At 60.6% G+C, this 26,244-nt stretch overlaps 1 protein-coding gene across 2 annotated transcripts in view; it reads right to left on the reverse strand.

Moving 5' to 3' along the window:
- Positions 1–26,244, reverse strand: part of STK32C (serine/threonine kinase 32C) — a 69,775-nt gene that overhangs the window by 17,486 nt on the left and 26,045 nt on the right. The window contains exon 2 of one of the 2 annotated variants that reach the window (XM_047703131.1): positions 11,818–11,873. In XM_047703131.1, the coding sequence (XP_047559087.1) occupies positions 11,818–11,873 (56 nt within the window). Of the gene's footprint in view, positions 1–7,976; positions 8,121–11,817; positions 11,874–26,244 lie in introns of those variants that run through there. The other variant, XM_047703132.1, reaches the window with a different exon arrangement.

The following is a 26,244-nucleotide window of genomic DNA, read 5'->3' on the forward strand; positions in this document are numbered from 1 at the left end:
CAGATCTCTAACCCAAGCCCCAGCTCTGACTCTACCCTGAAACTCCGCTCTGTCCTCGACCCCAAGCCCCAGTTTTGACCTCTAACCTGAGCTGCTGCTCTGACCTCTAATCTGAGCCCCCGATTTGACCCCTAACCGGAACCCCTCTCTGACCTCTACCCGACCCCCCACTCTGAACTCTAACCTGAGCCCCGGTATGACCGCTTTCCCTGCCCACCTGGCCACTTGTGCCCTCCCATGCAGCCCCCTCCTCGGAGAGCCCAGCCTCCTGGCTCCCCTCTTCTAACCCAGGCTGGCCGACCACACCGCTTCTGGGAGGCTGCAGGGCTGTGGGGCCCACAGGTCACTGTCCCGAGGGCGCCAGCATTCCCCTGTGGAGTCGGTCACATCAGGCCCCCAGAGAGGGGCTGGAGCTCCCCGCGGCTGGCAAGGCTAGGTCTGACGGCCCCCGCGGGCTCTCTGACAGGAGAGCTCAGAAGAGCACGGTCGCGGTGCTGGGGTTGGGCGCTGTCCCCGCCGTCTGTCTGCGCTGTCCCTGCCGTCCCGCTCAGGTGGCTCTCCCAGGACGAGAGTAGAAGTGCTTCAGGCTCCGGGGCTGGGAGCAGGCTGCCCCGTTCAACCATCTCCTCCACGGCCCTGGTCCGGGCTTTCTGAGCCGCGTCCTCCAGTCGAGGACCAAAGTGGACAATGGGACGGAATCCGACTGATGCGCGAGGAGCTCTGCTGCCCGGCCCAGGCGACTGGGGTTCCATGGCAACACCGGGGCAGCCAGAAGCCGGGGCGGCTGATGGCTCGGTAACCGCCCTTCTAATTCAGTGCCATCGGCATATTTTGCAGATTTAGTGATTCACCCCAAGCTCTTTTCCTCTCCAAGTAGTTTTTGTTCTCCAGAAAGCAAACGCCTGACAATAGGTACTTAAAGCCTCAAACGTTATGAGAAAAGTGCCTCCTGATCCCACCTGGGGAGCTTCTGGAGCTGGGGAGGGGGTGCGGGCAGTCCGGCTGGGCTGGAGGAAAGAGAGCAGGGGCGCGGTCTACACAGCACCACTTCCCAGAGGGCGCCTGGCCTCCCTGAACCGGGAACCCACATCCAGCCCCATGGCAGGCGGGCCCCTCACCCGGGGTGGAGGGGGGGTGCCAGGCTCTCCCAGGACGGCAGGCAGTCCACATGGCAGGTGCGCGCGGGAGGGGCAGGTGTGCTGGGCTCTGTGTGTGAGATCCCTCCTCCCCCCTCTCGCCCATATGCTTTGTTGACCTGCCTCTGCCCGCCTCTCCCAGCAGCCCCATGGACCTGGATCTTGTCCTCCTTGTTTCCAGATGTTTCATCAGCAGGCCTGGCGTACAGTAATGACTATTTTATTGATCATTTTAAGCCAAAGGGTCCCAGTGCCATCCAGGAGAGCTTCCTTTCCAGGCAGAAGGGACAGGTCTGGCCACGTTCCTGCCCCAGGACCCCCAGTAGAATGGTCGCGAGCCCACCGCTGGCAGGACCTGGCCACACAGGACCGTCATCCGCACAGGCCCTCGACCCGGTGCCCGTGCAGCCCGAGGGAGCACGCTCATCTTCTCATGTCGTCCCCACGGCTCCCCAGGGGGCAGGTCCTGTGACTGTCCCTCTGACAGAGGAGGAATATGGACAGAGAAATGGGATGAGAGTGCAGTGGGTTCCCAAGAGACCCCCACCCCAGCCGTTCGTGACCCCGATAGCCAGGATGGATTCCGGCTGCGTGAGCGTGTATGTGCAGCTGAACCGCAGACGTGACCCACGAAGGTGTTCCCAGAGAGCTCTGTGACCCGAGACAGGACAGCACTCCTGTGACGTGAGGCCCCCAGCCACAAGGGGAAAGGCCAAAAAACAAGATCTGGAAACGGAACATCTCTCACGTGGGGAAAACGTGTCGTTTGAAAGACAACACAGGGGAAAGATTTGGGGTCTGCATGTCCCTGGCCCAACGAGCCTCTAGAAGTAAAAGAGAAGGGTCAGGCCAACAGGAGAACCGGCACGGACACGCGAGGGGCCCCCACACAGCGAGGGAGAGTCACGGCCTTGCTGTCACAGAAGGCAGAGCGAAAACTCAGAGATGCCATTTCTCTCCGTCAGACTGGCGAACGTCCAAGCACCGGCGACACGCGGCATGGCAGGCACTGTGCAGGAGAGCAGCATGGTGGCCGGCCCAGGAGGACACTCGCGTGTGCATCTACCTCCCAGCCCACGTGTCCGCGTCCAGGAATGAGCCCACAGGGACGCTGGCGAAGCTGTGCAGAGGCTCACGCAGGTCACTGTGGCCCTGCCTGAGACTGTACCACTGGGGACAGCCCCTCATGCCCCCCGGGGGCTGTGGTCGGCAGACACTGGCCCCCACACATCCACACTCGAATCCCAGTGACCGTGGGCTTGTCGCCAGATGTGGCACAGGGGGCTTTGCATATGTGATCATGTGAAGGATCCTGAGATGGGGATCGTCCCCCAGCACACAGGTGGGGCTGGGGTCATCATGGGGGTCCGTGCAGGGCAAAGAGGGAGGCGGAAGGGTCAGAAGGAAGCAGGGTCTGAGGGATGCGGGACCACGGGCCAGGAAACCGGGACCTGCAGGCTCCTCTAGGAAGTAGACGGTGTCCCTGGAGCCTCCGGAAGGAGCCAGCCTGCCCGCAGCCTGACGTCAGCCCACGGCTCGCCCACAGCCGACCTCTGACCCCCAACACTGCCACAGAATACATCCGCGGGGCTGGAGCCACTGTATCTGTGGTCTTTGTCCGGCAGCCACGGGATACCCATCCGCACGCCTGCCCCGTGTCACGCCGACACAGAACGGAGCATTGCTGCAGCTGGCGAGTGGAGTGTCAGGTCCAGAAATCCTGTGGCACGAAAAGCTACGCCTGGAGGAACGCCGCGTGGGAGGCCACCACAGATTTCATAGGAAAATATGAAAAAGAAACAAATGGACGTGTAAACCGTGCAGCTTCCAAAAGGATGTTTCCAGGAGGGAGGAGGAAACAGGACAGAAAGGCGGGCCAGGCTGTGCACTCCTGAGCGACCTGGCTGGACAGATCTCCACGCGGCACCACGCGCGTGTCCTACGCAAACACCACATTCAACACCAAGGACGAAACCGAAGAATTGAGAGCAAAATAAGACCAAAATGGGGTGTGTCCAGGAGGCAGGTCATCAGAGAGGAATGACTTCCAGGGACCATCAGTGCCCGACCCCCGTGGGATGCCCCCCGTGGACCTCCTGGCTCTGGCCACAACAGAGGCCTGTAAAAAGTGGCCATGTCCAGGAGCAGCGAGCTGCCCCGGCGCCCAGACTGTGGTCGGTGAGTGTCACCCCCCCACCAGGAGGGCCCAGGTCCCACAGGGAAACCAAGGCTCTGCTCCTTGGGGCCAGAGCGTCCAGTCCCCCCAGCGAGTCCAGTCCCCCCAGCGAGCGGCGACACCATCACACTGGGTGCCAACAGCGTCACAGCATGTGGACCAGGGGACAGCAAGGCATCCTGTCCACAGCATCAGCGTGGCCATGGAGCTCCGCTCTGCTGGCCGCCAGAGGACCCTGGGGACCAGCTCTGTCCCTGACAGCTGTCCGGTGAGGGGAAGAAGGCATGTGTCCTTCTGGACCAGCTGTTCTCCACCTCAGGGACAGAGAACCTTTCTTTGTCAGCATGGCAGCGAGTTGGGGACGAGGTTGTGGCAGCTGGGACGCTACTTCTCGGTGCTGCTCAGGAAGCCGTGGGCGAGGGGGACGATCCCTGGCGGCCTAACTCGGACGGAGCCTGGCGACAAGTCACACCGGATCCCCCCGCCGGTGTAGATGTGACCGCTCACATGAGGGCGGGGCTGGTGGGGAGCACGTCGGGACTAGCACACACACTGACCTGGATTGTCCACGAAGAAAGCGCAGCGAGAAGGGGGACGGGGGCCTCGTGTGGGTCTGAGTCATCGAATAAACCACAACGCATCTGTGGGTCGACCGGCACGGGTCACCCCAGGGGCCCGAGGGACCAAGAGCACGCGAGCGGAGGCGCCCACTGAAAGGCTCAAAGATAAAGCAGGACCCTTTCGGGGTCCGGTTTGCCTACACTGAGTGTGGGCAGGAGGCGGGGGATGGGAAACGGCTGAAACAAGATGACCCCGAGCTGCTGGAGGGCTGGTGGCTTTCCTCCTCCTCCCCATCGCGTTTAGGCTTGAGGTTTCCCAAAAGGGAAAACGAAAGGAGATAGGAGGCCACACCGTGTGGCTGTGGGTCCCGAGCCGGGGCCTCAGCAGCCCAAGCATGGGCCCACCTGCTTCCCCATGAGGCAGAGCCCACAGGACAGGCTGATTGGTGAGGGGTGTGAGGCCCAGCTCAGCGATGGTGCGTGGGGAGGCCTGGAACTCGGGATCCTGGGGGCCCAGGGGCCACTGCCCTGACAAACAGCACTGCCTGAGCTACTGGAGACGGCAGAAGCGACAGACGTCCAGACATGCTCACCGGAGACGGACCCCTTGGGCTCCCACGGTCAGCAGCCTGGACCAAGGGTGCCCCACCACCTCCCAGTCCCGAAGAACAGCCTCCAGCCGTCAGCCGCGCCCAGCAGGCCCGGCAAAGGAAGGTTCCTTCTCCCTCGGTTCCTGGGGGACTGTGGGCTCACCCTCGGCGTCCACCCACCGGGTGCGCCTCTCTGGCCTCGGCCCCCAGCTGCACCCAACCAAGATAACGACCACTTTTGCGCTGACCAGGAACAAGGCCGAGAAAGTGGGGGGAGCGTCCTCCTTCTCCGGAACCGTCTCTAGGGAGACAGCAATTTTAAGGCCCAGCACGCCCGGGTGACCCAGAGACCGAGCCAGCAGGCTCCCCTTGTGCTGTGGCCCACGGCGGAGCCCGTGATGGGCAGTCTGTAAGATGCTGCCCCAAGGGGAGGCCACCACGCTGGCTCTCTTTGGGACTGCAAGTTTGAGAGAGACGGTGACGCCGGGAGAGGGCTGGGCACCTGCAGGTCGCGACAGCTTCAGCCCTCGGCCTGGGCAGCGTCCGGTGCGGACCCCACCACCGAGTGAGCTCCCTGGGGTAGGGATAGGAAGGAGGCTGTGCCCTCAGCACCTGCCCTCCCTGCTGCCCTGTCCAGACCCTTCTAGCTGGGCACGGGCCTCCACTGGCCCTCACAAGTCCTCCCACAGCACGCTCGCGCGGTGTTCCTCTGGCTCTCTGACCAGCGCCGGTGCCCAACCTCCACAGTCCTCTTCCCTCGGGAGTGGCTTGTTTGGGTCTCAGCATCCCTCACCCCTGGAGAGCCCTCAGCCCGCACCCCAGCCTGCCCAGCAGGGACCCTTCTGGGAGGCCCAATGGACACATGCCAGCTGTGCAGGGTCCCTCAAATGACTGCTGGCTCTGGGGCCAAACCCTTCCCATCAGGGGCCCCAAGGAGGAGCTGCTTGTAAAGTCATGTACGAAACTTAAGTCTGAATACAGACTCCGTGGGGCCAGATGGAGAGGGAAGGGCAGCAGCACAGGGAGCGCCGGGCGCTGTGGCCGCGGGAAACCTGCGAGCCGGCCCAGCTTCTGCGGACGGGGATTGATGCCAACCCCCCCCAAACAGTGTTGGGGGCTCCGAGCCTGGAGCGTGAGCACACCAGGGCCTTTCCGGCCTTGCGTGCAGACACTCAGGGCCTTCAGGGCCCCTCCATGCGGGAGCAGGTGCCAGCCCGTCCCTCCTCTCAAGGCTGCAGGACATGCGTCCCCTCATCCCTTCATCTGCGGGGGGCGCCCATGTCCCTGCCCCCCGTGGCTGCCGTGACCCACGCTGCTGTGAACACGGGAGTGCAGACACCTGTTGGAGTCCCTGCTCTCGGCCTTGGGGGTGCATGCCCACAGGTGGCACTGGTGGACCTGGTGATATTTAAACAGCAGAGTTAATTTTTTTTTTAAACCTCTTCTGTGCACTGGCCTATTCAAGATTTCAACTTCTATCATCAGTTTGAGTAATTTTCTACTTGATTTTTTGGGGGTTTTGCTGATTCGGGCAGGTGTGTGTGCGTGTGTGCGCGTGTGTATGCACGTGGGTGATTCGGTGTGTGTGCGTGTGTGCACGCGTGTGTGCGTGTGTGTGCACGTGGGTGATTCGGGCAGGTGTGTGTGCGCGCGTGTGTGCGTGTGTGTGCGCACGTGGATGATTCGGGCAGGTGTGTGTGCGTGTGTGCACGCGTGTGTGCGTGTGTATGCACATGGGTGATTCGGGCAGGTGTGTGCATGTGTGCGCGCGTGTGCGTGCGCGTGGGTGATTCGGGCAGGTGTGTGTGCGTGCGCGCGTGTGTGCTTGTGTGTATGCGTGTGGGTGATCAGGGCAGGTGTGCGTGCGTGCATGTGCATATGTGTGCACACGTGTGTGCATGTGCGTATGCGCGTGGGTGATTCGGGCAGGTGTGTGTGTGTGTGTGTATGCGCATGGGCTTCCCTGGGATGGGGGAGGCTCTTCCCTGCCAAGGGTCATTTGCACCATTTGTGTGGCTACAAGGATGGAGCCTTGTGGGAAAACCCAGGGCCTGGGTGTGTGCGGGCCCACGGGCTGCCCTGCCTAAGGGTGACAGGCACCAGGCCACCAGCCGCGGGCCCCTGCTGACGCGACTGGACACCATGAATTCTGGTGACTGTCTCTAGGCCGGCCTCCAGCAATACTCCTTCCCAGGGTTCCCCAAGGCGACTGGCGTGGTCAGGCCACAGTCAAGCACGTGATGGGAACAAGGGCACGGAGGCACGGGCCTGTAAGGTCCAGAGTGCAGACCGGGTGTCCGGACGTCTCAGTAGGGGCTGTGAGTCTGCTCCAGGAGCTGGCAGGACACAACAGCTCTGAGCCCTCGGCCACAGCTGCGCCGTCCCCACACCCACCGAGTTCCTGCCACTACTGAGGGCGAAACCCCAGAAGGGCCGCTGGTTAACTGCAGATGCTGCCCCCAGGTGCTGGGCGGGTGGCCCTTTGCTGCCTCTGAGGTGTTTCCATGGCAACGGCTGGGCATCCTCAACAAGCAGCGTCCACCAGGAAAGACTTGAGGCCCTGAGCCCCAGGACTGCACTTGCCGCACCGGCCCCCGCCGCCCCCTCCCACCTCATCTCCAAGGTCCTTCTGAGATGTGATAGTCACAAGGGGCTCAGGAGCTCCCTCAGTTGTTGGGGTCTGCGGCCAAGGCACACTGTACCCCAATTATCTTAGCTTTCCCCCCATAAACTGGAGAGAAATAAGACATGCTGGTCTGAACCTCCCCGCCCCCCACAAATAACAGCTCAGCCAGTGCTCCTACAAGAGCCAGACCTGCGGGAAGGGAAAAGGGTCCCCAGGCCTCACAGCTGGATAAGAGCCCCATATCTGCCGGATCTCACAGTGAGCACCCTAATTCAGAACCCACGGCTCCTGACAGGTCTGAGCTGGGTAGGGGAACAGAAGGCGGCCAGGCCCACCTACCGGCAAACGCACAGCAGCGGGCACCCCCAGAAGGCTCTGTGTGAGCAACAGCCCACTTTCTGTAGGTGCAGAGAGAAAGGGGGTGCCTTGGGGTACAGGGCACTCAGGGCAGCTAGTGGGAGGAGGCCTGGCCTAGAAAGGGCAGAAACCTGCTGAGGCAGGACCAAGCCACAGGGGCAGAGAGGGGCTGGGGTGTGCGATGAGGGCCAGGACCTTCCCGCTCAAACACCCAACTGTGCCCACTGTGCAAAAGCCGGTCACGTCTCTGGAAAACGCATCCAGGTCAGGGACTCTGGACTCACAAGGGGACACTCACCCCCGATTGACAAGCCTTTGCTTCCTAAAGGGCTGTGTCCTTCTACTGCCTTAATCTTTGCTTCCTGATGGTCCAGCCTGACCAGGTGCCCCCATGAGGAGGCTCTGCACACCCCGTCCCGAATGGAGACCCAGACTCTGCCCCGTGGATAGCATCACTGGGAGCCTGTATCTTCCAGCAAGGAGGACATTCAGGTTGGCAAAGCCAGAACCCCACCCACTGGCCACACCTGCCACAGGGCTGCCCAGGCTGGGAGCATCAGCCACAGCCAGTGACCACCCAGGTCCCCGGGCCACAACAGCCACAGCGGCCTCGGGGGTTGGCAGGGTGACAGACATCACCATTTTCCAATAAACTGGAACGCTAGAAAATAAAATCTCCCGTTAACAGTAACAAAGATAATGTGCGCAACAGCTTAACATGCAGTAACTCCAAGAACAAGATAATAAACATAACAGAACGCCAAAGACTGACCAAAAATGTAACATTTCCATGAAGAAGCCCTACAGCCCTAGTTGGGTAAGTTAGCAACTTTCTCTTAATCTTTAAACGTAGTTCCTACCCAAATTTCATGATTTTATCTTGATTGTGACAACACTTATGTAAAAGTTCAAATGGAAAAACAAGTATGAGGACAGTGGGCATCTTGGAAGAGGGTGGGGGCTGGAGGGCAGGAAGGAGCACAGCTGGATGGGGTGGGCCAGGGGCAGGGGGCCTGTGAGTCAGTTAAATTCCAGGTGGGTAAAGGTTCTTTTCCAGAAGTGTTCATCTGCGCTGGCTGTAAATGTACTAGTCAGTCACAGGTCAGACAAGGGCGCCGAGAGCTGAGCTGGTGGTGAGGAGATGGCTGGGGACAGAGGGGGGGCAGGGAAGGGGCGTCTGGGGACACGGAGGGGGCCTCTGGGGACAGAGAGGGGGAGGCTGTGGGCAGAGAGGGGGGCGACTGGGGACAGAGAGGGGGCAGGGAAGGGGCGTCTGGGGACACGGAGGGGGCCTCTGGGGACAGAGAGGGGGAGGCTGTGGGCAGAGAGGGGGGCGACTGGGGACAGAGAGAAGGCAGGGAAGGGGCGTCTGGGGACGGGGGGGGCATCTGGGGACAGGAATGGGGAGGCCGGGACGGGAGCGGAGAGGACGGTCGGGGGCGCACCCCGCAGGCTCCCCCGGGGAGGGCGCCGTGCCCGGCCCTCGCCGTTCGCCGCGCCCGCCGCCGGAAAGGGCAGCGGGGAAGCAGGACCTCCCCTTGCCCGGAGTCCCAGAGCCCCGCAGGACCAGAGGACGGCGCTGCCCCTCCAGCCCCGAGGGACCAAAACGCGGGCGCCACCCTCCCGCCCGGCCATGATCCTGGTCACATGACCCGCCCGGGCCAATCCGAGTGCAGCTTCCCGCGTGACTGGGCGGGGCCAGAGCACGTGGTCGCAGCCGGCCAGTCAGACGGCGGCGTGCGGGGCGGAGACCCGCGGCGGCTGGTGAGGGCGGCCCGGCCGGACCCCGCGGCGCAGGAGCGGCCCCAGCCCTTCCCCTCCCGGCGCTGTACCCGCACATCCGCCTGTCACCCTCCGTGGTCACTGGGGTCGAGTGTCACTTGCGACCCGAGGCCCCAGGCTGCGGCGTACGGCACCTGCCAAGGGCAGTCACAGTCGTCACCGCGGAGGCCTCCACCTGCTCCGCGCCCGCTCACCTGCCCGCGCCCGCTCACCTGCTCCGCCCGCTGGCCTGTCCCGCCCCTGCTCGCCTGCTCCTCCCGCTCACCTGCCCCACAGGAGTGAGGCCCACTGCTGGGCTTACAATGGGCTCAGGCATCTTGGGAACAACACCCCCCACCCCCAGCCCCCAGCTCAGTCTCGGGAGCCAGCGGGGAGGAGCCTCCTGCACTGAGACCCCCCCCCCCCGACTCCTGGCCTGGTCAGAAGAACCAAGCACAAGGGCCCGCCACCTGCAAGCCAGTGGGGACGGGGTTCTCAGCACACACCTGAGCTTCCAGCACCAGCTTCCACTCTACTCTGCAAAACAAAGTCATCTACCCGGGCCGTGGTTTCTCAGGCAGGCGGCACTTGGGAGGGAGGGGAGGGGCATTTAATGGGGGCAGAGCTCCAGTTTTACCAGACAAGGGAGTCTGGAGACAGGGCCGTGGTGGACGCTCAGCAATCCGGAGCCGTGCACCTCCAGGTGATTACAACCGTGTGTGACTTCACGACAACAGCAAAACAACAACAACAAAAACCCGGAAAAACCGAAAACACTAAGCAGACTTTGTACCCAAGGTCCAGAAACAGCAAGCTTGGGAGTGGCTGTCAGGGAGCCAAGGGCAGTCACAAAGGTGCCTCCAAAGGGCGGGGCAGCCACCTGGGAAGCAGCCCTTGCTGGGAAGAGCTGGTCCTGTCCCACTTTGCCTCCCATCTTGAAGTGGGGGCATAGTGAACTCGGGGTGTTTACAGCTGCTCGACCCAGTCGTCCGTAGAGAGCCAGGGTTCACTGTGCTGTCAGGCATGGACGGCTGCACACACACATCTCAAGTAAGGCCACAAATGGGCACTTAACAGGCACTTAACAGGCTCAGCCACACACACTTGGAGCTGGCCTTCTGAGTCCTGGGGAGCTTCTGCATCGGGGTCACTGCTCCAGCCACCAAGAGCAGCTGGAAAGCCCAGAGCCCAGATCAGTGACAGGCCCTTGGTTTCTCCACATTAAGGGTGCCCTGGGACTACAGCCCAGAGACCCTGCAGGCCTCATTAGGCGGCCTCGTAGGGAGCCATTCCAAGGCAGCTCGAGTCTGAGGCTGAAGTCTCAGCAGGACCTTGCCGGCACACCACCGCTCTGCAGAGCCCCGTCTCCGGGACCTGTGGCCAGCTGGCTTTTCAAAGCTAGAACTGGTCAGAGAACCCAGAATCCTGGGGTTCTGCAGACATGGCAGCGGGGGCGTGTGTGCCGCCTAGCAGTGCAGAAGGAGCCTGAGGGGGACGACAGGGATGGGCGGAGGCAGGGGACAGAGAAGTGGCTGCCCCAGATCAGCCCCCAACACTGCTCGTCCTCCGTGTCTCCCCATACACGCCACTCCTTCTGAAACCTGGTGAGGGCTTGTGCCCTCCAACGCCTGACCTTAACCTAAGCCCCACCCTGTCTGCCCCTCGACCTTCCCCATGCCCTCTGGAACCCCAGCAGACAGAATTTACAGTCGATTGGGAGAAGCAGGGAGGGCAGGGGGCAACCTAACCAGCAGATCTTAAAAATACTCTCCTTAACGGAGTGTTTGAATGGGTTCCTGTGAAGGAGGTCATTGCTTTGGTTTACAATTTCCCAGGCCTGGGGGACCCAAGGCTGGGCGTCCAGACGCAGCTGCATGGAGAGGGGAACCAAGGCCTCCTCTGCCAAGCCTCCTCCTCTGCTCTGAAGAAACTCTCCACCCAGAAGTGACCCATCTACAGCAGGCCCACAAGGCCGAGTCCCGAGAGCTAATTTTAACCTTCTCAGAGTGCTCGTTAAGCCTCTTTGAGTTATAATTACCCCCAATCTCGAGACGTTACAAGGCAGCAATCAGGAAGTTAGATGTGGACAAGAGAGAACGAAAGGAGCAGGGAGACGTCTCCGACGGTGCAGCGGCCAGGATGAGGACACGGGCTCAGCTGCACTGTCCGCCCTTTCCCCCGCACCCCTGCAGGAGCAGCCTGGCGTCAGAGGGTCACAGCGGCTCCGGGACACTGAATATCCGTGGCCACTCCCCCCCAGGGGCTTCTAAGGCACTTCCTTTGTGGCCTTGAGTGGGCTCCCGCCTCTGAGTAATGTGGCCCCACCGCGGAGCAGGCGTCAGAGTCTCAAGTGAGGGGGCGTCGGGGTCTTGGTCCCACAAAGCCCCACAGCTGTGCCATCTGCACTGTCAGCTCCCAGCCTCATTAGAGACCCGCAAAGACCTGGACGGAAGACCCCAGAGCTCCTGAGCGAGGCTGATACCCCACTCTGACCCCCCTCATTGCCAGCCTGTCCACATCCCCCACCGACAGACGTGGGGGTCCCGGCCTCCCAGAGCCGGTGGGCTGTAGGGATGGTCCTACCATGGCCTCCTTGCTGGCTCTGTCTTACCTTCCCGAAGCTGCCCTTTCCAATGGCCCGAAGGATCTGGAAGTGGTCGAAGTTCACTGCAGAAAAAACAGAGATACACCAGGTGAGCTGGCAGAAAGGCCCAGGGCCCTCCACCAGCCCCCAGTGGAGCCGCCGTCCAGGGGCTGCCCCCAGCCACTGCAGGGAGCCCTCCCCTGCACCCCGCAAGTGGGTCCTGGTGCCGGCGGGAGGCTCAGCTCAGGCTTGTGTGTAAAGCAGGGACGGCCTGAGCCAAGGCTGAGAGGTGGGTCCTGGGGGCCATGCTGTCCCTCTTCCCGGGCTCCTTGCAAGGCCAGGCCACCCCGCCCACAGACCACGCAGAGGACAGGGTGTGCCCTTTAGTCCCAGGCACCTAGACACCCCCATCCTGAGCTGCCCCCTGCGCAGGAAGCCCGGAGCCTGCCCCCCGCCCTCCCGCTGAGTCTTCCGTGGGGTTCACAGGGTGAGCTACGGGAGAGCCTGCCACGGCCCCGGGACGAATAATGGGCACTTTCTGAAGGGCGGTCCCCAGGCCTGTGGGAGACCACCCGAATCCTGACTTCCATTAACTTCCCCCAGACATAAGCCCCTCCCAGAGAAAGGGATCGTTGGAAATGACAGCTTTACTAACTGTCACGGTCCTCAAGGAAGTTGCTCCCCGCCACGCACACAGGCCATGCATACGTGGTGCTCGGGGGTGGGCATCTGTGAGTGAGAGCAGTTCGGACGGGCTCTAGGACTCCCGCTTCACTCTGAACCTGACGTGTGAGCTGCCCTCCACTGGTTTCCTTCCCACGAGCATCTCAGTGCCCCAGGCAGCTTGGACCAGCCTTGCTTCCCACACCTGCCTGCCCCCCAGGACGCGGCTCCCCCAGCTGACTATCACGCCGCCAGATGGCCCCACCTGTGCCCCAGGTCTGAACCCTCCCCAAGTCCCTGTCCTCAGGTCTGTGCCCCCCCAGGTCTGGGCCCCCGAAGGTCCGTTACCTCCAGGCCTGTGTCCCCCCAAGCCTGTGACCCTAGGCCTGTGCCCCCCCCGTCAGAGCCCCCCCACAATGACAGGTTGCTCCATGGCGCATAGCTCTCGTTCTCTTGCTTTGGGCTTTACAGTACCCGTTGAGCCCGGCTCCACTTCCAGAGGTGGGTCCTGGGCACTCGTGAGACGCCCCAGGCCCCGGACACCCACGACCCTGCAGTCAGTGCAGTCTAGGCTGCTCCCTGGGGTGGGGGGGGCGACGAGGGCCCTGGCATGCCACATGGAGAATGGCGCGTGGAGCCTGCAGGGGGCACCTGTGTGTGTGGCCCAGCACGTGGCGTGGGAGGGCCCGCCCAGGAGTGGAAGGAGGGCATGAGGTCAGGCACCCTCCCCCAGGTGCCAGCACAGCGCTGGGCCGGCCACACACCCCAGGGCTGAGGTTAGCGGGGGGCTCAGCCACAGCAATCACGGAGCTCAGAGAAAGGCAGACGTGGGACTCCGGACTGCCCAGTGGGTGGAGAGAACGGGAGCAGAGTGTGTGTTAAACAGTAGGTCAGGAGCAGAGGAAATCCACACCGTGCCCCCCACTCCACTCTCACTCCCTGGAGAGTGAGGTTAGCACAGGGAATCCGGGAGAAAGAGGCGGGCGGAGGTCGGCCAGGCACCGAAGTGGTCCATGCCAGCCGGCCCCGTGGCCTCTCCTGTGCCTGCTTCCAGGAATGGGAAGGGAGAGCGTGCACCCCACTGCAAGGAGCCTGTGGCTTGGGGCACAACCATCCCCACTTCCTGAGACCCCAGGGCAGGAGAGGGCACAGAACGGGACTCCCGGACGGCTGTCAGGGCACTGTGTCGGCCACCTGGAAGCTCCACAGGGGAGACCTTGGCGGGACGGAAATCCCACACGTAGCTGCGGGGCACCGGGAGACCAGTGAGCTGGGAGGAAGCCCCAGGCAGGCCCAGGACTGGGCAGGGTGTGAGTCCCACGGCGGCCGGAAGCTGTGAGCAAGGCTCTCCCGGACACACACAGCGACCCCACTCCGAGGCTGGAGGGCACGCGTCCGGGGGCCTATGGACACAAGTTGGGCGCGACGCCTCAGGTCCAGCTCCCTGTGACCTTGAGCCCAAGTCCTGGGGGTCAAGCTGCCGTCCGGCCTGCACACCCGGTGCTTCTCACAGATGGAGGTCAGCATCCTGGGGTCCTGCGCGCGTCCACCCTCCCGTCCACCAACCATCCGTCCGTCCCAGGCAGACCTGCAGCCTCATGGCGCCCTGCTGCCCTGCACATGGCTCCCGGGGTGCCCCTGGACACCCCATCTTACAGACGAGGCTCTGTTTCTCTCAGGCCCCTCCGGCCCGGGCCTCGGCGCCGTCTGACTGAGGACTCTGGCCGTAGGTCTGCACGGGACGCGGGGCCCCGCCGCGTGCGCCAAGGTCGGAGGCCGCTGCGACAACCACAGGCCGGGCCTGACCCAGGGGAGGGGTCCGCCCGGAGTGGGCCCTCTATTGTGGGGAACCAGCAAACAAACATGGTGCCCGGGAGGAAATAAAGCGGCGGGGTGCTATTTCCCAGGAGGTCTGGGCCCGGAGATCAGGAGGCGAGCGAGGGGCGCCCGGACTGTGGCTGGTGGAGAGTGTCTGCTGCACCCCTGCATGGATCCGCGTCGCCCTGCGAGCTGTGGACACGCTCCCCTCCCCTCGCCGCCGCGAGACACCTCGGAGGTCACAGGCCGAAGGAGAAGGGAATGTGGCCCCCACGGTCCTGTGGCTTCTACACCGCCTTGTCAGGAACCCAAGCGCCGCAGGAGGGAGCCCTGCTTCCGGGAGGCGGTCAGCTGTGCGCTCAGCACCCATCAGAGCCCTCCTGCCGTGCGGCCCCCGGCTCTCCCGGGTACAGACGAGTATTTAAAACACAAAGGTCTAAGAATATTTATTCTTCAAGGAAGGCTTTTATGCTGCCTAGTTGGCAATCACAAAGCATGGCGTTGCTATGAAAATAGGTCACCTTGGGGTGCCCAGGGGCTCAGAGGGTGAAGCGTCTGCCTTCAGCCTGGGTCATGGTCCCGGCGTCCTGGGATCGAGCCCCATCAAGTCCTGGCTCAGCGGGGGGCCTGCTTCTCCCTCTCCCTCGCCTCTCTCCCTGCTCATGCTCTCTTTCTCTCTCTGTATCTGTCTCAAATAAGTCAATAAAATCCTTAAAAAATTGTTTTTTTAAGAAAAAGAAAATAGGTCATCTTGATGCCGAATGATGGGGAGCAGAGGGAGGTCCTGATTCTCTCTGACCAGGTAGAGGAGCAGCCGCTGGGTCCTTCACGAGGATGGCTGGTCTGCCCCAGGATCACCTCCAAGCCCAGTGATCCTGGCACCATCTCTCCACGTGCTGGCGTAAGGCCCGGCGCCCACACAGAACTCCCACGGGGACTCTGGCGTGATTTCTGAGGTTCTTTGCCGCTACCGGGCTTCGTGAGGGGACAGAGCACCCCCGGGGAGAAGGCCAGGGGCTTTCCCGGGAGTGCTGTCAGCACTCCCACAGCCGTGTTCCAGTGGGACTCATGCAAATCATTCTGGTTTCCCCAAGACCCGACCTGACTTGACCCTCCAGCTTGGCCACTGGGACACGGGTGGCTGGAGGGAGAGAGGGGAGGGCACCCCCCGAGTGGGAAGCTGGCCTCACGCCATACACGGCGGTGGACAAAGCCAAGGGGTGGCCCTTGTGCAGATGCCCCAGAATCCAAAGACAGCGTTAGGTAATGTCTGAGCACTGCAGACTCGAGCTCAGCGCTCGCCCTCAGTGGGCACAGGGGCGACCCAACAGCAAGGTCTTAGGGGCACCGTGGGTCCCCGTGAGCTTCTGGGTTTGGAATTTAGCCCTTTCAAAAGCCGGTGCCGCCAGCGAGGAAAGCAAGACAGAAGGTGAGCCCAGGGAGAGTAAAAATAGAGCTGCTGTTACGTGAGTCACCGCTGCTGTTACGGGGGACACGGTGCCCGCGTCGGGGGGAGGGGAGGGGAGCCCGAGCCCACCCGGGGGTCGGCTTGCTCCTGACACCCACGGCCCACATCCTCATGCCATCAGGGCCTAGGCAGTAGGCCCCGTGGGGAAAGTGACCGGCCCATGGCCATGGGACAAGTCCCTTCCCCCTCACCTCCCCGTCCCCCAGGACAGGCCCAGCCCTCCCCGCATCCTTGGTGAATTCCATACCAGAAGTCGGAATTTATCTGGAAAGCTGTAATCATAAGTCAAGTGTCACAAGAAGCTGAAATTCATTCAGAAGTTGAGGACAATTTGTCAAACAATCTATGACCCAGAAAACTCCCAAAGAAAATCATCCAGTCCAGCTGAGGCCGGCACCAGTCCCCTCCCTGCCTCCGCAGGACACACGGGCCTGCCGCTATGCGAGTGGTCACCAGACGGTCTCCTCCAACACACCCCTGAGGCCCTAACCTGCTGGCTGCCATGGGCCCTCCATGGCCACCGGCTCACCCCACAAGCGGCTCGTACCATGAGCTGGACACAGCGCCCAGCCCTCCATGTCCCGACCCCTGCCAGTTCTCAGAGGCACTCAGCAAGAGACGCTCCTTCTTACAGGCGAGGAAAGAGCTGGGGAGCCTCGGCTGACTCCCGGGGGAAGGACCACGGGCCCCTCAGGACACAAGAGACGGGACTGTGGGGAGCCAGCACCCCAACCCAAAGACCCAGGCCTCAGAGCCTGCCCTTCCTTCCTCCTGGGACACGTCGGTGCCCCACTGCCTCCCGGGCACCTGCTCAGCCCTCAGGCCCTTCTCCAGGAAGCCTGCGCTGGGCCCTCTGAGCACTCACCATCCAGCCGTGCCCGATCGTCCCCATCCCCCCGCCACGGGACACCAGCTCAGTGCCCAGCCCAAGGTCGGGGGGGTCAACATGCTCACACTGTCTGTTCAGGAACAGACATGACAAGGGCATGGCGCCAGCCCAGGGACCATGCTGAGGCCTCGGGGGCTCACGTTCCAGAAGAGTCCCTCTGCTCATGCCCAGGAACGTGCCTGGGGACCTGAGTGACTGGAGGCCAGAAGCCAGGTGGTCCTGGCGCCTTCCCACCCCCAGGCTGGACTGCAAGGGAGACCGCCCGCACGTCTGCCTACAGGAAACCCTCAGCCCATACCACCTCCAGTGACAGCTCCCCAGACCCACACGGTTTATCCTGAGTCGGGCCAGCTCCCACGTCCGGAGCTGTTTGACAACGACATCCTCAGCCTTCATGAACGGGAGATTAGGGCAACAGCCAGATCAATAGAGCATCTCTGCCGGCTGGGGTCCCGTCCCTCCAGGCCTGCGGGGGAGGCCGTCTGCACAGGCTCCCACCACCTCCCGTGGCTGTGGGGGGCATGCCTCCCGGGGGGTGCCCAGTGGGGTCCTGCTGTTCAAGGTCCCCCACCCCTGGCCCCTCCCTGTCCCAGGCGCTTAGCCCCAGGTCCACCATCAGGGACGGCCTTGAGTCCCTCAATAACACCCTGGGGGCCCCCAGTTCAGCCTCAGGACTCAGGAGCTGGTTGGAGGCTGCTGTGGCTCAGCGTTCGGGTGGGCAAGGAAGGGGACAAACGGGCAACTGGGCCCTGAACCCTGAGGCAGCTCTGCCCAGCCAAGCAAACTGGCCCCTGGCCCAGCTGCTGCCTGGACCCCGCCCTGTCCTCTCACTCTGCGGCATTGCGAGGAGACCCCAGCCTGTGTGTGCCCCGGGGTTGGCATGTATGTGCCTCCCCGGTGCTCCGACAGAGACTCGGGCCAAGGAAGGGGCAGAGTGAAGCCAGGACCAGCTGCCCCCCAGGCCTGTGTTAGCAACATCTCAGCCTGCCCAGGGAGCAGAGTGCAGACAGTCCCAGGGAGGTCTGACCCGGGGACAGACAGTCAGAGCTGGCCCCAGAGCTGGCCGCAGCTACCCTCCAGAGGGGCTCTGGCCACATGCTTGAGTCCACCAGAAGGCTGGCTGCTTGTGGAGGAATCGGGGGGTCCCAAGTCCCCAGGGAAACAGAGGGATTCCATGGAGAGAACTTAGAGATCAACACTTGGTGGGAGATGCTTGGCTAGGCCAAGGGCCAGAGAAAGCCCATGCCCTCTGTCTTTCCATCTGCCTGTGTGTGCCTCTGGGCTTGGATAATGGACCTGCCGTGCTCCCTGCCACCTTCCCCACAAAGAGGGGCCTCACGGGAAGAGGCCTCAGAGGCTGGAGCATGTGAGCGCCAGGGTCCCCAGGCCACCAAGCACCAGTGCCCAGAAGGGAGACCCCCCCTGTTACCAACCCAGCCTCTCTTCTGGCTCCAGGAGAGGCCCCAGAGTCGAGGCTCTCAGGCCCTGGGGTATCTGTCAGCTACCCTGAGGACTTGGAGCCCAGGTTGCCAGCAGAGGGTGGGAGCTCTGCCGCTCGCTGCTGCTGACGCTGTGGCATCCGACGGCACCCGGAGCTGCCAAGTCAAACACCCACCACGCAAACCCAGCCACGCGAGCCCAGCCTTGCCTGAGAGGCCCACGTGGAACTCCTGGCCACAGAGGCCTGAGCTGAGGAAGCCCCATCTGCAGCCCCCCAGAAATCCCCGGCCCTGCGCATCCCTCCCTGCCCCAGAGCCCACGGCCCTAAGGCCAGCTGCTGGGCCTGCAGGAGGATGGGCTCATGGGTGGGCCCTGGAGGGGAGCACCCGGGGCTGGTGTGACCGGGCCCAGCTCACACTCCCTGAGCCATGGGCCAGATGGCCGGACGCACTGAACAAGTCGGCGGACACGCAGAACCCTGCAGCGAGCCCCAGGAGGCAGTGCCTGTGGTCTCGCTATGAAGTTCAAGTACAGTGAGGCCAAGTATTACTCTGTTCTGGCTTGCTTAGTGAGAAGCGTTTTCAAAAGGGAGGGGAATGATGGCCCCAAAATGCAGCTGGCGGGTGCCCTGCAGGGAGCACGAGGATGGGGTGGTGGGCAGCGTTGCAGCTCGGACGGGGGCTGGGTCCATGACGTGGATGAGAACTGCGTGTGGGAGAATCAGGAGATGCGGTTCAGGACTTCGGCCTCACCCGAGGAAATGCACGTGGGCTGGGACCCTACTGGATGGGGTGGCATTGGGCAGGGCCCAAGGGAGAAAGCTAAGAAGGAGGGAGAAGAGGGAGGAGGCGGCCCGGGGAGGCATCCACCGTGAGAGATGCACCGCGGTCAAGGTGACCCACGAGGCAGCCAGAAGGTGGAAAAGCCCAAGAGCCCAGCAGGTCTCTGACCAACCCCAGAGCGTCTTAACGACTCCATGAGGCAGTAAGAAAAAGACACAAAACAACAGAAAACAGTCACCTTCACGAACAGGCACCTCGCAAAAGATGCCCACGTGCCAGCTCAACGCGGACGCCAGCGCGACGTCTCAGGGAGCAGAGAGCTCAGAGAGCGGGACGGCCCTCACATCCGAGAGACCAGCCTGAGCCAGGGAAGCCGGCCATGCAAGCTGGCAAGACGTGAGCCGCCGGAGTTCGGGCACGCTGCTAAGGGAGTAAAGCCGAGCTCGGGGCACCCCAGGGCCCGGCTGAGACACACCCACAAATACAGACACGCGTCCACCAGCCAACACGCTCAGGAAATGCGGAACAGTCACAAACGGGAAATTCCCCACATGCTCGACCCTGCAGAATGGGTAACAGGGTGATCTGTCCACAAAAGAACCCCAGGCACAAAGACGATGAGAGGGTCCCCACCACACAGGCCAACCACGGAGGCTCTCTGATTTCGCTTTTGAAAGCTCAATTCTAATAAACATTCCTTGTTGTAGAAAAACACACGTTTCCCAGTTACTAGCAGCAGAACTGAGTACATGTCCCCTGCTCACTGTCACGTCCGTCTGCCCTCTTCCCTAGCGGGGCTGGGCCCGCCTGGCCCGACAGGGACAGACAGACGGAAATCTGTCACAGTGCTGGGTTTACCTACTGCTCTCTGCGGTCCTCCATGGCCCTGGGGCCATGCTGGTGTGCACATTCATATCTGAAAACAAGACATACCAAGGGTGAAGAAGCCACAGCATCAGAAGTTTTCGGCTCGACATGCCTGTGTTGAGAGATGACAATGGAAGAGAACAAAGTGTATCTAGAGTAGGAAGAAGGAAATCAGAGAGACAGACAATAGGAATATCAACAAAACTGAAAGTTATTTTTGTGATTTGTAACATTGACAAACCTTTGGAAGACTGATTTTTTTAAGATTCATTTATCTATTATTTTAAAAAAGAGAGAGAGAGAAAGCAAAGTGGGGAGAGGCACGGGGAGAGACAGAACCACAAGCAGATCCCACACTAAGCTGCAAGCCCGATGTGGGGCTCGATCCCACGACCCTGACTTCATGACCCGACCCAAAACCAAGAGTCAGTTGCTTAACCAACTGCGGCACCCAGTTGCCCCAAGACCAGTTTTTTTTTTTTAAAAAAGAGAGAAAACACAAACATTAAGAATTTTACAAAGATCATGTCATTATGGACCCCACACGCATCTAAAGGATAATTAGAAAGATCATGAACAACTAACTTTATGTCAACAGATTATATTATGTGGACAAAATGGAGAGATTCCTTGAAATACACAATTCATGAAACTAATGCAGACAGAACACACCACCTGAACAGTCTCAGGTCTGTTTTTTCTGGAATAATGTATTCATAACCAAAATCCACCCTCCAGAAAAGATCTCCAGCCCAGATGGCTTCACTGGTGAATTCTATCAACTTTTTAAGGAAGAAACATACTGATCTCACACAAACTCATTTAGAAAACAGAGAAATTAAGCACCTTCTGACTTGTTTTATGAGATCAATGTTTTCCCGACAGCAAGGCCTGATAAGGCTATTACAGAAGAAAGTTACAGACCAATATTTCCTCAGAGCACGCATGCAAAATCCCTTAACAAAATATTAGCAAATTAGCAGCAGTGTAAAAAATATAACACACTGCGACTGATGAGGTCTGTGCCAGGAATGCAAGGTTGGTTCAACTCTAGAAACCAATGGCTCAGAGTCCTTGCACTAAGAGGATGAAGAAGGAACCCAGGACCGCCTCAGTAGATGTGGGAGATGCACTTGACAAAACACACGTGCGTTTGTGATGAGGGCTCTCTGTGAACAAGAACAGAACCTTCCAATGGTCAGACGGGACACCCGACCGTCTGCAGCTGAGACCACGTTTAACTGTGGCAAGAGAACACTTCCTCCAAGCGGGGAACAGGGTGAGGCTGCCCATACTCATCATTTTGTCTAGTGCTGTGCTGCCCTGGCCAAAGGCACAGGAGAAGCAGCTAAAAATAAAGAATGGAAAGGACTGCATAGCAGTCCATGGAAAAGGTCCCGAGGACTGTACAGGCCGCATCCAGAGCTAATACGTGAATTAGCAAGGTCACATGATACGTGGTCTATACCTAAAGTTTTTTGGATTTCTAATATAATATCAACAAACTACTGAAAAATGAGATTTTCCAAATTGCCCTTGTACCAAAGTCATTACATATGCAGGAATATGACTAAGAAGGATGTGCAAGACCCACACATGAAACCCTGAAACACAGGAATCATGGGGGACCCACATAAGCGGAGAGGCGCCCCAGGTCGCGGGTTGGAACAGTGGGCAGGAGGTGGCTTCTTCTTTCCAAAGGTGTCTATAGAGTCAGTGGGATTCCGGTCAAAGCTCTAGTTAGGTTTTCTTTGTTATAAATGGGTGGGCAGACACGAAAATTTAGATGGAAACGGAAATGACCTAGAATAGATTTTAAAAATCCTAAAAAAAAAAAAAAGCAAAATTGGAGGACTTGCACTACCTGATTTTAAGTCTTTTTTTTTCTTTCTTTCTTTCTTTTTTTTTTTTTAAAGATCCTATTTATCTATTTGACAGACAGAGATCACAGGTAGGCAGAGCAGCAGGCAGAGAGAGAGGGGGAAGCAGGTTCCCTGCTAAGCAGAGAGCCCGATGTGGGGCTCGATCCCAGGACCCTGAGATCATGACCTGAGCCGAAGGCAGAGGCCTATTAACTCACTGAGCCACCCAGGCGCCCCTGGTTTTAAGTCTTAACGTAAAGGTACAGTAATCAGGACAGTGGGGTGCAGTATGGGGACAGGCGCAGGGCAATGCGAGAGACAGATCACCACATACTAGTTCTCCAAAAGGTGCTGACGAAGTCTGTGCAACAATGTGGGCCTTCCACCATGAGTATCCATGAGGACAACTCCTAACTGTGCCCCCCCATGCTATGCCCAGCAACCCATTCTAGGCGGACCGCAAACATACACATAAAACAGTTCCTGGAAGAGCAAACATTTTTGCAACCTGAAGCAAGGCAAAGATTCCTCAGACGTGACGCCAGAAACACCAGCCACAGAGAAGTGAATGAACCGTGCTTCATCCCAATTAAAAATGTCTGCTCTTCAAAAGCTACTGCGAAGGCATAAGAAGTCAGACACAGGAACACAGGAGCAATGTGTGCAGACACACACGTCCAAGCAAGGGCTTGCAGCCAGGTTGTGTAAACAACTCCTGCCAACCCGTGAGACAATGACTGCTAGTGTGAAATGAGAAGCCTTGGATGGATGTTCAGAGAGGGGGACGGAGGAGAGGCCAGCGAGCACAGGAGAGGCCCAGCGTCAGCATTCACCGTGGGTCTGCACCTCCAATCCAACAGGGTCCATCACAGCCCAAAGCACAGCCCGTGCGCTAGACTGACAACCCCAAGTGTCGGCACGCACGTGAGCGGCTCAGCCCCCTGCTGCTGGTGTGGATGGACCGCGCCGGCCCCTCGGCCGCCTCCCACGGACGCGCAGGCACACTTACCATGCACCGCTGGACGCCGCCTTCCCAGCCATTTCCCGGGAGAAACCAAACAGACGTGTCCGCAGCGCCGTTCTCGGCAACCTTATCCATAACGCCACATACTGGAGACAACCAAAGGTCCCCCACAGGAGAGCGGATGGGGACTCTGTTATATCACCACCCAAGGCTCCTCAGCAGCGTTCTTGTGCAAAGAGTCAACTACTGACCCGTACGGACACAGATGAACCCCAGAACACTGCATTCAACGGAAGCCGGCTTTAAAGGCGCACGCACCGTACGGCTCCACCACACAGGTCCGAGGACGGGCAAAACTAGTCCAGGCCGACGGAAGCAGCTTGGCCCCCGGGGCCGAGGGGCTGCCCAGAGCAGAGCCAGAGGGAGCTTCCTGGGAAAGCGCAGCGGGTCCTGTCCTGTGGGGTCCTGGTTCCAGGGGCAACCACGTGTCTCCAGGCTTCGGGTCTCTGCATCTTACCGTAATCACACCCCTCCCCCATACAAATTCATCCAAAAGAGATGATGGCTGGTATGCAGAGGGGGTGTTTTATGTATCCAGACAGTGACACTGCAGGACAAAGCTACTCCCCGCATGAGTGCAGGAAACGGGGGTTCAGAGCCACTCAGTGACTGGCCATGGCCACCAGCAGACAGAGCAGTGGGTCAGAATCCAGTCCCAGGATCCATGCGCACCTGTGCCCAGGGGCCTAGGGGACGGGCCAAACCCAGGACGTGGAGCTGGGGGGGGGGAGGGTGGTGTACAGAGCGGCTCATTCATGGTGGGGGTGGGGAGTTGGTCAGAAAGGCTTTCTGGAGGACACGGGTATTTGGGCTCAGCTGTTGGGAAGGGGCTCCAAGGAGAGGGCCCACGTGAAGCCCATGTCATGGGGGCAGGGCTGGTGGGGGGGCACCCAGAGGTGGAACCAGCAGGCCTGACTGCCAGTCCTGGGGCCTGGAGCTGAGGGGGGTTGGCCAGGAGAAGCCCTGCTGCTACACCAGCCGGCCGCAGATGCCCGTGGGAGCAGCTCCGCTCTGAGATGGCTCCATCAGCCGCGGCGGGGGTAACCCGCACAGCCTGGCACTTAACCTCGGGACCAGCCTGGGTGCCCACAGAACCATGGGCCTCCCCCCTCCACCCCAGGGGCTATGCCCACGCTGTGCGCCCCAGGCTCAGCGTGGACAAAACTCAGCAGCCTCACCCGGGGCCATCCCTCTGCAGAAGCAGGGTGCTGGGTGCTGTCTCCTTCTGAGGTCCTCTGAAACCTGGCCAGAATGGGAGAAGTTTGCCCAGCGCAAAAGTCGTTATTATTCTGGAGCACAATGATACATCTCTGATCTCTGACCTGTGTGTCCACGTGCCTGTGGGTGCAGCTCCGTGCCTGTGCGAGCATGTGCATGTGTACAGGTGTCTGTGTGCGTGCATACAAGTGCTTCTGTGTGCCTGCGGGGGCGGCTCCGTGCACATGTGTGGTGTGTGCATGTGTCTGGGTGAGCATGCGTGTGTGCACCTGTGGGCCAACTCTCTGGGCATGTGTGTGCGTGTGTCTATGCGTGTGTGTCTTGTGCTCGTGCATGTTCATGCGTCTGCGTCTGTGTGCACGTGTCTGTGCGTGCATGCGCCCGTGCATGGGTGTGCATGTACGTGTGTCTGCGTGCTGTGTGTGCACGGGGGCCCCACAAGCTCTCACACTGTGGCTTCACTGAGCAGCTGGCCCCAGTCTCAGACACAGGCAGCTGCTCTGGGGTCCCGGCAACACGTCCGCCGTGGAAGGAGAGGCAGGATGCAGAGGCCGGCGGAGCCAGACCTGCCCCCGGAGAGCGGCAAGTCCTGCGTGCGGAGCCGCTGGGGACGGGGAGCCGGGAAAGCTGTTGAGGGAGCGTGAGGCCTCACAGCCGTTTATCACCCCCGCCACCCCGCCAGAGCTGCTGCTGGGCCTCGGGCTGGCGGCAGCACCGAGTTATCCCCACGGCCAGACGGCCCCACGCCGAGTGACGAGAGCCGCACGCCCACGGCTCAGCTCACACAGCAAGAGCGGCGCGCCCGGGCGGCCACGGAGCCCCACCCACGCAGGGCGCCCGAGCCGTCCCCAGGCAGAGTTGGGGCTGCCCCGGGTCCCCTTCAGCTCCACGGCCCTAGCATCAACCGTCAGTTAACATCCTCCATGGTCCCTTACACGTCACCAGGAATCCGTCACCATCCTCCCAGCCTTCTATCGGCTCACGAACGGATGGGGTTCCGATGGCGCCTGCCGTGCCCCCAGCCCCTTGCCTCACCCAGAGAGCAGCCTCCAAGCAAGAAGGAGCTGCTTGTCCCATAAGGCGCCCTGAGGTTCAGCTCCGTGACCCTGATGGATCCAGCCAGGGTTGAATCCGGTGCCGCCCGAGAGCCTGTAGAGTGAATAACTGAAGGAACCAGGGAGTGAGTGAGTGAGTGGGAGGCATGTTTCTGCCTGGGGTCCCAGGGCCGTCTTCCCCAGCACGGCCCATCTGGCCACCACCAGCCAGTCCACCCCCGAGCGTGGCCATGCTGGGACCTGGACACCTCCCAGGGTCCGAGTGTCTGGGGCGGAGGGACTGGTCTGGGGGCTCCGCCGGCCCAGGGAGTGGCTGACAGGCAGCCCCGGCCCAGCGCTCAGCCGAGGGCAGCCCGGCCTCTCAGCCAAATGGAGCCCACGCTGCGTTCACATAAACAGAAGCAATGTAACATCATCAAGGAAAAGCTGCTATTTTAAATTCTATCTCCCGGTAAGTGCACAGTTTTATGTCAGATCTTTTCTTTGAAAAGAAATTTGCAGTTTTGATGGAAAGTCGAGATTTAAAGATTAATAAGCCACATGGTTGTTTGTTGTGTAGGAAATGAGTGTTGACAAAGCCTTTTAGCAGGCTCTCGGGGTTGACACGCCAGGCTGACGTTTACCCAAGGCTCGGGAACCTGACGGAGCCTGGCCATGGAGCCGTCCCCTGCCCCTTGTCCAGGTGAACGCTCACCAGGTCCTCAGGCCGCTTCAATCCCCAGGCACCAGCCTGTCCACAGAAGGAACCTGAGCACATGGCAGCCAGAGTGTCATGGGCCCAGAGCAGGAAGGGCCCTTGGACCTCCCTACAGCAAAGTCCTCTCCGGCATCACAGCCAGCACCAGTGCCCACGGCCAAGAGAGAGGTGAGCAACAGTGGAGGAGACCCATCCCTGCTGAAGAGGTCACCCCGGCGCCGTGGGCACAGGCTCACACACCGAGTAGAGCCCACTGTGGCCAGTGAGCCCCACCTCAGAGTCCAGTGTCCCTTCTTGTAGCTCAACCTGTTTCCCCTAACACACTTCCTCCAGCAACGAGAGTGCAGGTACCAGCAGACCCTGTGTGGCCAGGCCTGCACCCCAGAGCCAATTGTCCACATCCATGATTTTAAAGATGTATTTATTAATTGGGGGGGCAGAGGGAGAGGGAATCATGAACAGACTTTGCACTGAGCACAGAGCCCGACGCGGGGCTCGATCTCACAACCCTGAGATCATGACCTGAGCTGAAATCAAGAGTCAGACGCTCAACTGACTGAGCCACGTCCCCTGCATCCCTGATTTTAAATTGGACAGCTAGGGGTTTTGGGGCCACTGGACCGCCACACCTGCCCCCGGAGCTTACCCAACTTGTCCTCCTCTGGCACAGA

The sequence above is a fragment of the Lutra lutra genome, chromosome 14 (assembly GCF_902655055.1).
Source record: "Lutra lutra chromosome 14, mLutLut1.2, whole genome shotgun sequence".
NCBI lineage: Eukaryota > Metazoa > Chordata > Mammalia > Carnivora > Mustelidae > Lutra > Lutra lutra.